This window comes from Chionomys nivalis, chromosome 26 (genome assembly GCF_950005125.1).
Source record: "Chionomys nivalis chromosome 26, mChiNiv1.1, whole genome shotgun sequence".
Classification (NCBI taxonomy): Eukaryota; Metazoa; Chordata; class Mammalia; order Rodentia; family Cricetidae; genus Chionomys; species Chionomys nivalis.
Window position 1 is genome coordinate 1,759,894 of NC_080111.1, and position 14,443 is coordinate 1,774,336.

The 14,443-nt window shown below is 47.2% G+C and overlaps 1 protein-coding gene across 6 annotated transcripts in view; it reads right to left on the bottom strand.

Annotated features, from left to right (window-relative positions):
- The window catches only part of Spats2l (spermatogenesis associated serine rich 2 like), a 154,982-nt gene that overhangs the window by 55,772 nt on the left and 84,767 nt on the right, over window positions 1-14,443 (bottom strand). For all 6 annotated transcript variants that reach the window (XM_057758630.1, XM_057758635.1, XM_057758634.1 and 3 more), the window contains one exon: window positions 1,794-1,902. In XM_057758630.1, the coding sequence (XP_057614613.1) occupies window positions 1,794-1,902 (109 nt within the window). The remainder of the gene's footprint in view (window positions 1-1,793; window positions 1,903-14,443) is intronic.

The following is a 14,443-nucleotide window of genomic DNA, read 5'->3' on the forward strand; positions in this document are numbered from 1 at the left end:
TTGGTTTACAACAAAACAGACGAGGAGCCTCAGCACACGGAGAGCTTTAAAAAGGTCTTGACGTGGAGAAACTGAGAGCCGCAGCGGCAGCAAGGCCTTGCGTTCAAATGCCCGCAGCTGCTGGCCTCTGTGCATCTGATTAGGGTCACACTGCAACAGAAACCCCTCGGGATTTCAGGGAGGTAGGGGTGGAAATGGAGGCTGCAAGCAGCCTGGAACGTTTTTTTGTTTTTTTTTCCCCCTCAACCTTTTCCTATGTAAGTGATGCAGCAAGGAAAATCTGACAGGAGAATTTTGAATTTCTCTATTAGGACATGCCTGTTTACAAAATCTAAATAGGGTGCATGTGTGTGCGTGCATGCATGTGTGTGCATGTGTGCATGTGTACATGCATGTAGGTGCATATGTGCGCATGACTGCATGCATGTATGTGGGTGTGTGCATGCGTGCAGGCAATGCATGTGTGCATGTGTTCATGTATGTAGGCATGTGTGTGCAAATCACAGCTACCACTTGGTCCTAATGATTAAAGATTGTACATTGATATCTTCACAGTGTGCATAGTCACCGAAGCAGGGCAAACGTTGCAAACGTCGCACACAGTGGCTTTGCTCACGTTTGTAAGAACGATCATCATCTGCCCCACGCCCTTAGGACCCGAAGTCTCAGGTGCTGAGACAAAATGTGGGCACAGTGCTTGGCTCTGGCCCTGAAATGCTATTCCCCTTGCAGAAAACTCAAGACGGTTATTCCACGCCTCACAAATTAAGGGAATTGTGCTGTCCTTGACACTGCGAGAAAAAGGTATGGCTGAGAAGTGCTGCCCAGTCTTCCCGACCTTGTCTGTCATGTCGCATTTTGTTAGTCCATTACTTACAGGACAGAAAACGATTCCAGGAAACAAGGCATATAAGAACCACGACGAGAAAGAGATCTTTACTCACAATAAAACATAAGAAAGAAAATCTCTCTACAGTTTACAGAAAAGATACCCAAACTTGCAAATGTATAGGAGAAACATTTTTCCAGATCTGAGGTTCACCAGTACCATTGGCAAGGCACTTGCTAAAAAATAAGAGAAGGACTTTTTCCTAGGAAACCAAAATCAATGAAGAGGTAGATGAACTGATGGATATGACGGTCACCAACAGAAAACATTGCAATGGGGAATTCAGTCCACCGAGACTGGCCCCACGAGACATGGGACTTCGGAATCCCAGCCACGACTCTCAGGGGACTTTGGCTGGTTGAAGAGGTAATGCCTTCCAGGTCAGCAGGGTCCTCTGCCCACAAGGACACCACCAAATAAAGGGTATTCTGAGAAAACTGAAATAATTGGCAAAGAAACCAGTAGCTTTATAATTAGTGTCCTCTAGGTCTTTACAGTCTTATTTCAAATGATAAGAAAAGACCTGTCTGTATTCTGTTCTTACAATATCTGTGTTTATTTGATGCCTAGTGTGCTTTTTAGTTTCTTTATTTGTTTTGTTCTCCGAGACAAGGTTTCACTATGAAGCCCTATATGGCCTAGAATTCAGGGTCTCATTATGGATCCCTACCTGGTCTGAAACTCACCACGTTGACCAGGCTGTCCTTGAACTTGCGGAGATCTATCTGCCTCTGTCTCCAGAGGATGGGAATTAAAGGTGTATTGTGTTTTTATTTTTATTTTTTATGAGAAGTATTAGAAACTAAGTAATGTTTGTGTTCAGTTCATTTAAGGGGAAAAAATACAGGGTATCTGGACTAGCTAGCCCCAACGTGTTCGGTTTCAGGAGGGCATGCATACGTACCATCGACAAAGGCTTGCACGGCTTTATCCACGTTAAAATCAAACTGTTGTAGCACCAGGACGATCTCATTATTGCTTTTGTTTGGAACGACTGATCTAACTGCATAGATCTAGAAGAAAAGGGAAAGGAAAGAAGAATGGTAAACACCCGAGTTTTCTTCCTCTTCAGATCTCCCGCTAGACGGAGCAGAAGTATAACTCAGAAAGGCTCTGGAAAGCCAACCATGGGTCTTCTTGCCGACAAGCGTACTCCAGGCCTTGCAAAGAAGCCAGCATTCATCTGGGGGTGATCACCTTGATGGCTACTTTATTTGTGCACACACCTCTACAGAGATCTTCTTGTGAACCCGTAGGAACAAGTGTGCAGTGCCAACCCTGGTTTGGCAGCCAACCTTCTCGGAGACTGGAATGCATATAAGATGTGTTTCTCACCAAGGACACAGACATCTGTCTCCAGCTTCCTTTCCACTGGCTCGGGGGGTATCTTTAGAAAATATACAGAAATAGCTTCCCGCTCCAGCTTCTCGCTGGGCACAGTTGGAGGTAGTCATCAGAGGGTCACAGAAGTGTGCTATGAAACTCCACCAGTGTTTATAAAGATAGGAAAACACGGAGCTCTGCGCTTGTGAAACGGTAATTCTAACTATCTTACAGAATATGCTCCCAAACACCCTTCTGAAGGGGGAAAAAAAAACATTGAACAGAGTAAAAACAAACACGTTATGCACCAAGGAGTCTGATGCTCTTGGGCGTTCAATCCTCCATGATGTCGATGCCTTCGTCCATCAGATTTAACATGGTTTCTTTTTGGTTGCATGCTAGAATTAACTGACCTTTATCTCGAAGATCCTGCGATTATTGCAGACTGTTCTATGTCTTGTAGCAGAACCCATCTCCCCTCTTTCTTTCACGAGGAGGATTTCCATGTAACAAATGCTAACGTCCTGCGCGGGGCAGCGGGAAGCGTTCATTAAAGTCCTGAACAATCCAGACACGATCCACGCGGAGTTAGATCACGGCCAGCGAGTTTTAGAGTTAAATGGATTTGGTTATAATTGGATTCGTGGGGTATGGATTATAGAAGCATGGGGTGGGCGATATGACACTATTGACCAGACATTTCACTGAGCCGCGCAGACCATTTCTTGATTATGTGAGAAAACAGACAGCCCATTGCACACAGAGCCGTGCATAATAGTGTTTAGGTTATGATGAGAAAACACCTAGGCTATGGGCACAGGACTTGTAGAAATGTTGACGTTATTATTGATCAGACGATTGCTTTCAAATCCTGACATTTAAAAATACTGTTTGGGCTTTGCTGAGTTTCTAATAAAACATGTGCTCGTATATGTCAGTCTGCACCCCGTCAGGTTTCTATTATTCTCACATTGTATGGCTCTTAGTTTCTCTAAACTTCATTAGAAAAAACAACTCTTTAAAATTCCAAGTTCCTCACTGTTCTGCTACCCCGTCTCAAAAAAAAAACAAACAGTTCGGTAAATACTATTTATTTATTTATTTGAGGTAGGGCCTCATTATATGGCCTTAAAGACTCCTGTCTTGGCCTTCCCAGTGGCAGATGGGTCACCAAGCTGACAGAATGAATATTCTTTTTAAAATACTTATTGTAGCAGTTCGAAACCTGTGGGTCACGGCCCTTTGGGGGGCTGCGTATCAGGATACCCTGTGTATCAGATATTTACATTATGATTCATAACACTAGTGAAATCACAGTTATGAAGTAGCAAACAAATAATTTTATGGTTGGGGTCACCATGCCACGAGGCACTGTATCAAAGAATGGTAGTGTTAGGGGGGCTGAGAACCACTGACTTACTGCGTGAGGCGGCACCAAACTTCCTGACACCTAAAGGCCACAGGGATGCAGACAACAATCAAATGGCCACAGAGAGAGACTGGACTCACACATTGCACATACATCATTGTGTGTGTGTGTATATATATATATATATACACACACACACACATGTGCTATGACATCATTGGCAGGGGCATCTGACGTGGCAGAAGCTCTCAGAGGTGGAGGAGGAGTGAGAGCAGGTGGGTAGGAGGAGGGGAAAGGAGAGCATTCTGGGAAGAAGGAAGAGCATGGCTGGATGCTACTCCACAGTAAGGATGGAGGGGAAAGGGTGGGGCTGTTAGAGCCCAGTGCAGGTCAGACTTGACAGGGACCACACCAGGCGGGGTCTCCTAGGCTTTGGAAATCACACCTCAGTTGTTTATGGGAGGCTCTTCTTGTGTGTATTTATCATGTTTAGAAAGATAGGTGTTCTTTCTCACTGAACACGAAAATGCTCTTAAGGGAAGCCAAGATGGGGCTGAAGATGGAGCTCAGTTGCCTGGCAAGTACAAGGTCATATTTTCAAACCAAGATGCAAAGACACAAAACCACTTAGCCCAGGAGAGTCAACAGCAATAACAGGTAATCTGTGCTTTGTCCCCTACGAGTGCATTGCATTTACCTTTTAGACTTATAATCTCTTTTAAGTAAATACAGTTTTAGCAGTTCAAGCCACTACAGTTTGTCTATATGCAAAACGTCTTAATAATGACCATTATTGTTTGCCACTTCAAGCATGCCTATCTGAGTAATAAAACGCTTAGCTATTAATTACATTAAGTACATCATTGCAACGCTAGACCAAAGTTTTCAGGCCACCTACACACAGCTGCATGAATAGCAAAGACCAGAATTAGGAAACAAACATAAAAAAATTGCTTCTTGATTACTCTCCTCTGCAAAACATAATGCTCTATCGTGCTTAGGCAAGAGCAGTGTAAGCTACTGCTCGCGTAGACAACTTTCTCTTCAGACATTTATTTGTGTTATTTCTCCAATCCTTCTAAAAGAACAGAAACAAAACCCATATGAGCATGTTCGGCTATGTGCAGGCAGACGGCATTCTGTGTCTTCACTGGCATGTGTGTTGGGGGGGTGAGCGTATGTACATATGTAACATATGTGAGTGCACATATGTAATGTGAAGGCCAGAGGTCAACATCTGGTGTCTTATGCACGGTCCCTCTGCCTTAGATTGTGAGATCTACTCTCTTACGGGTCCTGGAGCCCATCCAGTTGAGTTCCAGGAATCTACTTGACTCTACCTCCTCAGCCCTGGGATTACCGACATGCATCATTGTGCTCATTTTAACGTGGGCGCTGGAGATCAAACTCAGGTCTTCACGCGTGTACTGCAAGCACTTTACCTATGGAACCATCTCCCTAGCCCTCCTCATTTTACATAGCTTAGCTCTGCATGCTTCTCTGGGAAATCATCACCCACAGAGTTGCGATATCAAGTCTGTGAGATCTAGAGCCAACTCCTGGAGGATGATCCTTATGTAGAAGGGGTATTCCAAGCTTTGTAGAAACGAGCAGATAAATGGTACAGATCTTGCCTCTTCTTGGCTACTCCTCAGTGATGCCGAATTCTGGGCTAACTTCTGCTCTGGTCGATGGGCTTTGTTAATATGAAGAGAGCAACACAATTCATAAATCCATCATGTTATTTCTGTAGAGAAGTGTCTTCAAGGAGGATGGAGAAACCAAATGTGCTCCTGTGTGCACATCAGCATGCAGGAACCAACGGGCTGCTATTGGCCACTGGGCAGAATTGAGGGGTCTGAGCATTGACATCTAGGAAAGACCTCGTGTTCAAGTGGCAGCAAACACAGGCACGGATGGCCACTGGGGTGCTCAGAGGCTGCTTCTCTGTGGAAATGCAGCTCCCGAGAGCCGGAGGAACGGCCTCATCCATACATGACTCATGAAATGCATGCGGGCTGTGGCTATGTTGCAGGGATCACCGCTGGTGCTGCTTCTCACACAACTGCTCCTTCCCTGCCACAGCCCCTGGCGCTTCCACAGCTCTACAACAAAGCTGGGAGCTGCTGCCCTTGACAGAGCTCCTACTGGGGTCTCCTGCCAAACTAATAGAGCCGGTCCATCAGTGCCCACCAGGCAGCCATTCGGGCTTTTGGGTGACAATCAAAACTCCTAGTTAGCGCTTCATTTAGCAACGGCCTTAGCCTTCCCACGCCATGCTCATCTGTTTTGTTTCTACTAATGTATGTCTGGTCTGGCGAATTCAATTTGCTATTTGGAAAGGGCTTGCAGTGAAGTTACCTTCTGCGTCGTTTTTATCTGGATTCTCTCCTTTCTCTGGGAATTTTCCTATCCGGCCCCACAGGCTCTGGCATGTTCCATACCTGGCCTACCCGGTTGGCTCATGCACTAACCAAGCGGCAGGATGTTCAGGGTGTTGTTGGGTTGAAGAGCTGGTAGCAGATATCCTTGTTTAGGCTGCACACAATGGAGCCTGTCTGTGATGGCTCCTTAGACGTTCTTCTGGGCTTACCACTGAGTCTTAAACCATGTTGCAGTTTCCAAAGTAATTCAGACAAGAATTTCCAATCTACTCAAACTGCTGTGGGATTAGCTAAGACCCAACGCTATCAATGGACACAAAATAGCCTGTCTCTCTACTTCTAGCTTCTTCTTGAAAATTCTCTCTGAGGCTGCTGCCTTTCCAAAAATATGGCTGTCCCATGGCACAGAGAGATGTGTTCCAGGACCCCTAGATACCAAAGCCATGGGAGCTCAAGGGCCTTATTTAAAAAAAAAAATATGGGTATTTACATGTAACCTGTGCAGATCCTCTGTGCGCTTTCAATATTTATTTTAAAATACCCCCAAAGAATGAAAAGAGTTATACTGCATTGTTTAGGGACTAATGATAAGATAAAATTCTTTCTATGTTCGGTTTCTTCCCAAAATGTTTCTGATCTGTGGTGAACTAAACTCATGGGTGCAGAATATGTGGTCCCAAGTTTTGCTGCTGTATAATCAGGAACGAGAGTGTTTTCAGAGTTTGGGGAAATAGAAAAAAGTGCAAAACCAGAGTCGGCTTAGGAGACAGGCATAGGCTGAGTCCTCTTTGAGTGATAGATGCTAAGGATGCAAGAAAGAGCCAGCTACAGTTCTGCCCCAAGGGGGCGCAGTGGAGCAGCGCATCCAGCAACTCTATCATGAGAGTACCGTAAGGACCACGCTCTCTATGAACAAGGTGCGGCGGCGCTCAGAGATGAGCAAGGACACCTGCCCCAGGACAGAGGATGCTTCTTAGGCGGAACGATGTTGCGGATGGAGCACGGGGTTAACAGAGCTATGTTCTAATCTTGGCTTCAAGCACCAACTCTGTGACATGGGTGAGCTACTCAGAGCTTTGAAACTTGGTTCCGTAACCATAAAACAGGCGATGATCTCTGCAGTCTGTAGAGACGGGGAGAGGTGATGCCTGCAAGGTGTCTGCTAGAGAGGATGACCTGAAACAGATTCACAACAAGCCATGGAAATGCAAGAACAAGTAGCTAATGTGCTGGCCGATACGTATCTGGAAAAGATTACCGTCTGTACCAACTGCTTGGAGAAGTCCTTTCCTCCCCAGACTCAGGGACAGTGGCCTGGCACTGTCCCCCAAGTCCCCTGTCTTTACTCCATCCATTTTAAATGTGGCCAGCGTGAATGTCCCTCTTATCCTCACTTCTGGACCGAGCAGGAACAGTTCAGCCAGTGGCAGAGCCGGGAAAGAGATGTGCAGACATTGATGAGATGAACAGACACAGATGCCCTGTGGCTCACAACAGCGGTACAGCACCTGTGAGCTCATCCTAAGTCAAAAACCCTGTCAGCCAAAGGCACATTGGTGGGCGGGGGCGGAGGGGCAGGGAACCAAGGGCTTGGTTGGTAAAGTGCTGGCTGTTTAAGGATGAGGCCCCAAGTTTGGGTCATAAGCACCTACACGTCTGAGAACCCGGCCATAAGAAGGTGGGGGACAGGAGAATCTCTGAACTTGTTGGCCAGCTAGCATAGCCAACCAGTGAGTTCTGGTTTCAGTCAGAGATAGTCTCCAAACTAACGTGGAGGGGTGATTGAAGAAGACATCAGGTATTGACCTCTACCGTGCCTGCAGCTCACAAACACACGTGCTCACACACACGAACTTAAGCACGTAAAAATTAAAAACTTGCAAATGCATCTGGTGTACTTGCCCTAACAGAGTGCCATGGCTTAGGCTAGTCTGCTTACATGCCACGGCTTAGGCTAGTCTGCTTATGTGCCATGGCTTAGGCTAGTCTGCTTACATGCCACGGCTTAGGTTAGTACACTTATATGCCACGACTTAGACTAGTCGGCTTAGGTACCATGGCTTAGGCTAGTCTGTTTACATGCCACGGCTTAGGCTAGTCTGTTTATTTGCCACGGCTTAGGCTAGTCTGCTCACATGCCATGGCTTAGGCTAGTCTACTCATTGCCACAGCTTTGGCTAGTTTGCTCACATGCCACGGCTTAGGTTAGTCTGTTTACATGTGCTCAGAGCAATCGCAGTAGCCTCCAGTTGGGTACCGCCACTCAACACAAAGCAGGTTTTGCAGTAAGGTGCCGAATATCTTAATTTATTAATACTGTGCCCAAAGCGCAGCCCAAGCGTTTGCACAAGTGCAAGGCTGAAAATTTGTAAGTCGAATCATGGTCAGTCGGGACCAACGGTCTATAATTGCCTCTCATGGTAAGAGAGACGGCACAGGAAGCAATCAGAGCGTATTCACAGTGACAATGGTCAGGAAGCCGCCAGCATGAAAAGCCAAAATGCACCAGTCAGACTCTTTAACGATTATCCGGGATGGGAGACAGAGTGGAGATGCATGGGGCTGGTCTTGAAGAAAGCTGTCACCCCCCTCACCTCCCCAACCCCTACGCTCTGTTTCCTTAGCTCTCCCAAGTCATCTGACACCCGGACAGACCTGTGTAATAACCTCTTTTTTATTTGTACTTGTTTTCTAGAGCACGTGGCAGGTGCCTAGAGGCTGTATTAGCAATTGGAGCTGGAAATGAAAACAACACAGACAGCCCATCCAATTGGCGAAGGAAGAGAACACTGGAAGATTTTAAGGCTAAATACAGTCTGAGGGTAAAGCGAGAGGCCAGGAGATGAGAAGCCACAAGTCTACCTATATACGCCCTCTGGCTCTCACGCATGCTCCAGAATTGGAGCCCGACTCTATCTGATGCAGTGTGAGTTACTCGGGGCGAATCTATACCCACAGCATCTTAAACGCTGGGGGAACTCAGTACGTGGCGGAGGCCCAGTATCTGCTGAGCGGCTGAATAAAGAGGACACGAGGGATCTGGTAAGATGGTCACTGGAACACTCCACGCTGTAATACACCTTTGTCAGTGCATGCCCACAGTTCAGCAGGAAGTACCAGGCAGTATTAAAAAGCTTAATAGATTCAAGCCACAGCTGTGTGCGAGGCCTCCTAGGTCCCAGGTGCAGATGGCAGCCTCCAGCCTACAAGAACTGACACACTCAGAGATGAACACTAACCTACCCTGAGCAATCAGGGCAGCCGTCAAACGGCCAGCAACTTTCTCTTTGCACCAGTGAGAACCAGTTATCGATGGGTTCACCATTCCTGCCACACTGAAAGGGGTTTATCGCCGGCTAGGGTGACAATTCTCACACACTGAGCCGTTCAGAGATGCCTTAGAAACAGTTCCTTCCCTCGCTATGTTTCGCTTGGCTTGCCAGACCAGGAGTATTACCTACACATTAACGAAGGGGGTTTCCATGTGAGTCTTCTTGGAGGGGGGGGATAAAATATCTTTTGCAGCTTGATATCTTTGCATTGAGAATAATTCCATAATTTAATTGCTTTTTCAAACATCTACTTCCTGCCAGCAAAAAAAAAAAAGTATGAAGTGTTGTCACGGTCTGCTCGGCTGACTTTTTGGAAATTAACACCACTGGCACAAATCAAAATTAACTTTTGGGGGTGAGCAGAACAGGATTAGAAAGAAAAATGAAGCTTTGAAGATGGGGGGGGCGCCATGTTGACAGATTCATAGGAAACCGGAAGGGAGGGTCTTGGTGACACTCTCCATGGGCCTCCTGAATCTATCTCAGTTAGCTGGGACCTACCCAGAACCGGGTAGATAGTCAGATCATGTAGCTGAATTGTTTTCAAGGTACTGCTTGGTCCCAGAACGTGGCAGGCCAAAGTGGCTTTGTCCACGCTCTCGCTCCCCAGAACCTGCGAAGATGCTGAGCTTCAGGGCACGTTCCCTCTGCAGGGGGAATGGCGGTTGTTAATGAGCCCCCTCTGAAGGACAGAAATCACCCCATACTATGTCAGTAGGGCCCAGTGCCATGACAGGAACCTACAGATGTGGAAGGAGGGAGAGAGTAGGTGACAGCAATGTAAAGTAAGACATAATGAGCCACTTCAGGGCATGAATACTGAGGGAATGGTAAAGCCAGGAGCCAAGACAGCTTCCAAACTGGAAAAGACCAGAAAACCAACTCTTCCCATCACCCACTCCTGAAAGGAATGTGGCCCCGTGGACATATTTTGCTGAGCCCCCTAAGTCCCGGTCAGTCCCCTGACCCGCAGAGCTCTCAGGTGCTTCATTTATACTGCCTTAAGCCCCGAAGCCTTTAGTGATGGTAGGTGCAGTGAACCCCGGTTTGAGGACCAAAGTCCACTGTGTGCTTGCTCCTAATCAGGAAATACGATTCCTTCCCTACCCCATAAGCAAGCAAAGCCCCTCCCTGACCACACGGCTTCGCAGTCCCAGTTATTCATGTACTGTAGCTTCATCTCACAAGGGAAAAGTTAGAGGGGTCAGCAAAACAGTGGAGAAGACAAAGCAAAGTAATAAATACCAGCTACTCGGAGCTGGCCTGGTACCAAAATCCCTCTGCCCCTCACCTGTTCGCTCCCTCCTCTCTCTCTAACGTAGGCAGGCTCCTTTTGTCTCTCCGGGAGACTCTGGAAAGGCCTCCTAATTTATTTCTGGCTTGGTGTTTCCCCCTCTCAAATCCACCTTAAAACAATTGGTGTATAATTTACTGTCCGAAGTGCTTGGGCGTGTTCATTGATGGAGAAAGGAGCAACAGTGAGAAAAAAATTGGACAGGAAAGGAGATAAATTATGAAAGCAGATTCCCCAAGGGAATGAGAAAATGGCGTTGCACTGTGGAGGGGCTGGGGACATCTCAGGTTAAGCAAGCACTTCCCCGGGCAAACCTGAGGCAAGTTTCATAGCCAGCGTGTACCTAAGAAGGCAAGCATGGTGGTGCATGCCTGTCACCGCAGTCCTGGGGACATACATCTCCAGGGTCCAGTGCCCAGCAAGCCAATCTAGCTGAAGCAGGACTAGAGAGACCGTGTCTCCAAAGACAAGGTGGTGGATGGCTTCTGAGGAACAGCACCCAAAGTTGCCCTGCACGTGGGCGTGCACACACTCAGAATTCTGAGATGGAAGGAAAGGAGAGAGAGGCAGAGCAGAGAAAGAACAAGAACTCGACAGTGTGGGGGAAACGTTTATGGGAACCATTCGTGTGAGTGTCGAGGCTTAGACAGTGGAGAACTGCCCGCAGAGCTGCCCTTGTAGGAACTTGAGAGGAAGAGGCCGTAATAAATAAAGAGAGCCGGATAGGCCTGAAGGTCCGTGAATGCCGGACGGCACGGATCGGTCAAGGAGTCCGCTGGCACGGCTTTCCCCAGAGATTCTTAGCAAGCTACCAGCAGAGGAGAGGGATGATCCGTGTTTACAAACTGTAAAGAGCAGAGCGGGAAGTCCCAAGGCTTGGACATTCCAGCATATTGTTAAAGTAGTTGATGAAGTCATCTAAAGCCTACAGAAGATTGGGATTAGGACCCCAGAGAGGAATGATGGGACCAGACATCCTGCCGAGATGAAGGAAAAAATTAAAAGGGCAAGAGACATTGGCGATAAGAAGCACGTAGCCAACGAGGGACCGCTTGGTCTTTTTAACCCTTGCTCCCGGTGCAGCCTTCTGGCATCTAAGAAGGCAACCCCTTTTCTACAGCCCAGCCCAGCACACCTGTTTCAAAGAATGGAAGCACTCCGCAGAACGCCACCATGTCAGAGCAAACACGCTGCCTTGCGTTTTCCATGAGTTTCAAAATCCCCTAGCTCTCGCGGTCCGGCCAAACTCTCGCGAGTGTTTCCTATTGAAAGTGCCTCTGTAAGTAAGCACACTGCTCGACTTTGGGGGTGCAGGGACCCAGAAAGAGAGCTGTGGCACCTGCATCTGTCTCGGGAGGGGGGGTCCCCACCTACTCATCCCAGCTGTCAGAAACAGCAACGATGCTTGAGGGAACACACTAATCGCTGGCCTCCATGGAGCTTCTCCTGTGATAAGCTTGGCCTGTGATGAGAAGCTAACACACGGGTACGGGTTTGACATCCATCTTTGTTAAATGTCAGTATGTAAGTTTGGACTCGGCGCTCCAGCCAGCTGTTACCTTTTAGAGCCTTGCGATCTCGCCACCACAGACAAGGAACATGTTAGCCATGTCTTCCAATTTGGTAGCCCTTAAAAAGCCAGTTGCTGGCTTCTCTTAGAGAAGAGTTATTGATTTAAATTTTGCGTAGGCTAGAGCCAAATTGTTGATTTGAATTCTTACGCGCCTGAGTTGAGTCAAGGACGGGAGCGAGAGTATGACCACAAGAACGTCCTCAGAGTTCCGAGTAATCTTTTCATTCATGTTCCTTTTCTATTTATTCACTAACTCAGTCACAGTGAACAGACTCTGAAGCTGGACCACAGGCAGCGACAGATACGCTGCCTGGCCTGCCGAGAAAAGTTATGATCCCCAAAGACAGATGTTTGATGAATTTAGTTAAAAGACATGAAGATGTTTTGTTGTCTGAGAACCAGAGAAATGCAGAGGACTGATACTGGCTTAAGGGGAATGCAGGGGAAGGAGGTGATGGGGTGCCCAGGAGGAACAACACAAAGGATTCAGGGGATAGAGATGATGGAGTGCCCAAGAGGAACAACACAGGAGGATGCAGGGGAAGGAGATGATGGGGTGCCCAGGAGGAAAAACACAGGGGGATGCTGGGGAAGGAGATGATGGGGTGCCCAGGAGGAACAACACAGGAGGAGGCAGGGGAAGCAGATGATGATGGAGTATCCAAGAGGAACAACACAGGAGGAGACAAGGGAAGGAAATGATGGGGGGCCCAGAAGGAACAACACAGGACACAGGAAGTATCCTCAAAGCAAAGCAGGCTTGATCCTTGGAACATCAAGTAGTAAAAGTTAGGATGGAATTTCAGAAGCAAAGGCATGGGACCAAAGTGGTCCAGGCCCTGTAACTGCCAACCTGGAGCCTGATTCTAAGGCAAAGTCTCTGAAGATTTACGCAGGGGAAGAGTATGATATTTGCACATTTAAGGTCAATCTGTTTTCTTTGTGTATGAGCTCAAGGAGATCAAATGAATGCCCGTTAGGATATTCACACAGAATCCTGGGCAAGAATTTGGACCAATCTGAGCAGTGTGGAGAAGGGCTCGCAGCTTACTTGTGAAGAAACAACTGGTTTCTGTCTAGATGCAAGGAACAGGAAGCAGGAAGAAATTTGGGTGAGGATCAGCTTAGCAGTAAAGTTTTCCAGGCTCTGATGAGCACCCAGAATTGAGAACCAGAATCTGAGATATAATGGGAGTTACAGGTCAGGTTTGGCCTCATGCCTTTGTCTCTGAAATTCCAGCCTTTTTAATACTTCGCCTTCAAGGAGCATGGGCCGTGCTCCTTCCTCTGAGGATGTGTCCTGTGTTGTTCTACTTGGAACACCCCATCTCTACCTTCACTCTCTTCTTAAACCAATCTCAGTCCTCAGTGTTTCTCTGGTTCTCAGACAGCAAAACATCTTCACTCTCCTTACTAAGGGGAGGGAATAGAAAAAGCAGAACGGTGACACAGGAGAGGGCTCTTTGTAGGTCTAACTGCTCACGTCTCAAGTAATTTTGAGGATGCTACAGTTCTTCTACAGCTCTCATTATTCACGCAACACTATCACTTCAACGATAAAGCTTTTGTAAAGTAAAACGGTTGCAGGCAGACGTACGCTTTCTTTTTCCTTCTCTCCTAGTCTCGAGGAGCTTGAGCCTGGCCTCACTTACTATATAGTGGAGGGTGCCTCTGAATTTACAACCCCCCCTCGCTGTCTCCACCTCCTAAGGGTTCAGATTACAGTAGTGTATCGCCATGCCCAGTTTATGTGGTTCTGGGGATCGGACCCCAGGCTCTATCTGCTAGCCAAGCTATACATCCAGCTCAGGTGAGCCCTCTCTTGAAGAAGGTATGGTAGTTACCTACTGTTGAGTGACCACTAAGCACAACTGATCTGGTACTTTCACTGTCTCTGTGGAGATGCACTTGGGAATGATGTGGGAGTCCCCTCTGTGTGCTGTGATTACCATTAATGAATAAAGAAACTGCTTTGGACCTACAGCAGGGCAGAACTTAGCTAGGTGGGAAAAACTAAGTTGAATGCTGGGAGAAAGAAGGGCGGAGTCAGAGAAGAAGCCATGGAGCCACCACTGGAGATAGAAGCTGGGAACTTTACCTAGTAAGCCATAGCCATGTGGCAATATACAGATTAATAGAGATGGGTTAAATTAATATAAGAGTTAGCCAATAAGAAGCTAGAGCTAATGGCCCAAGCAGTGTTTTAATTAATACAGTTTCTGTGTGATTATTTCAGGTCTAAGCTATCAGGATGGCTGGGAAGAACAAGTGGCCTCCTC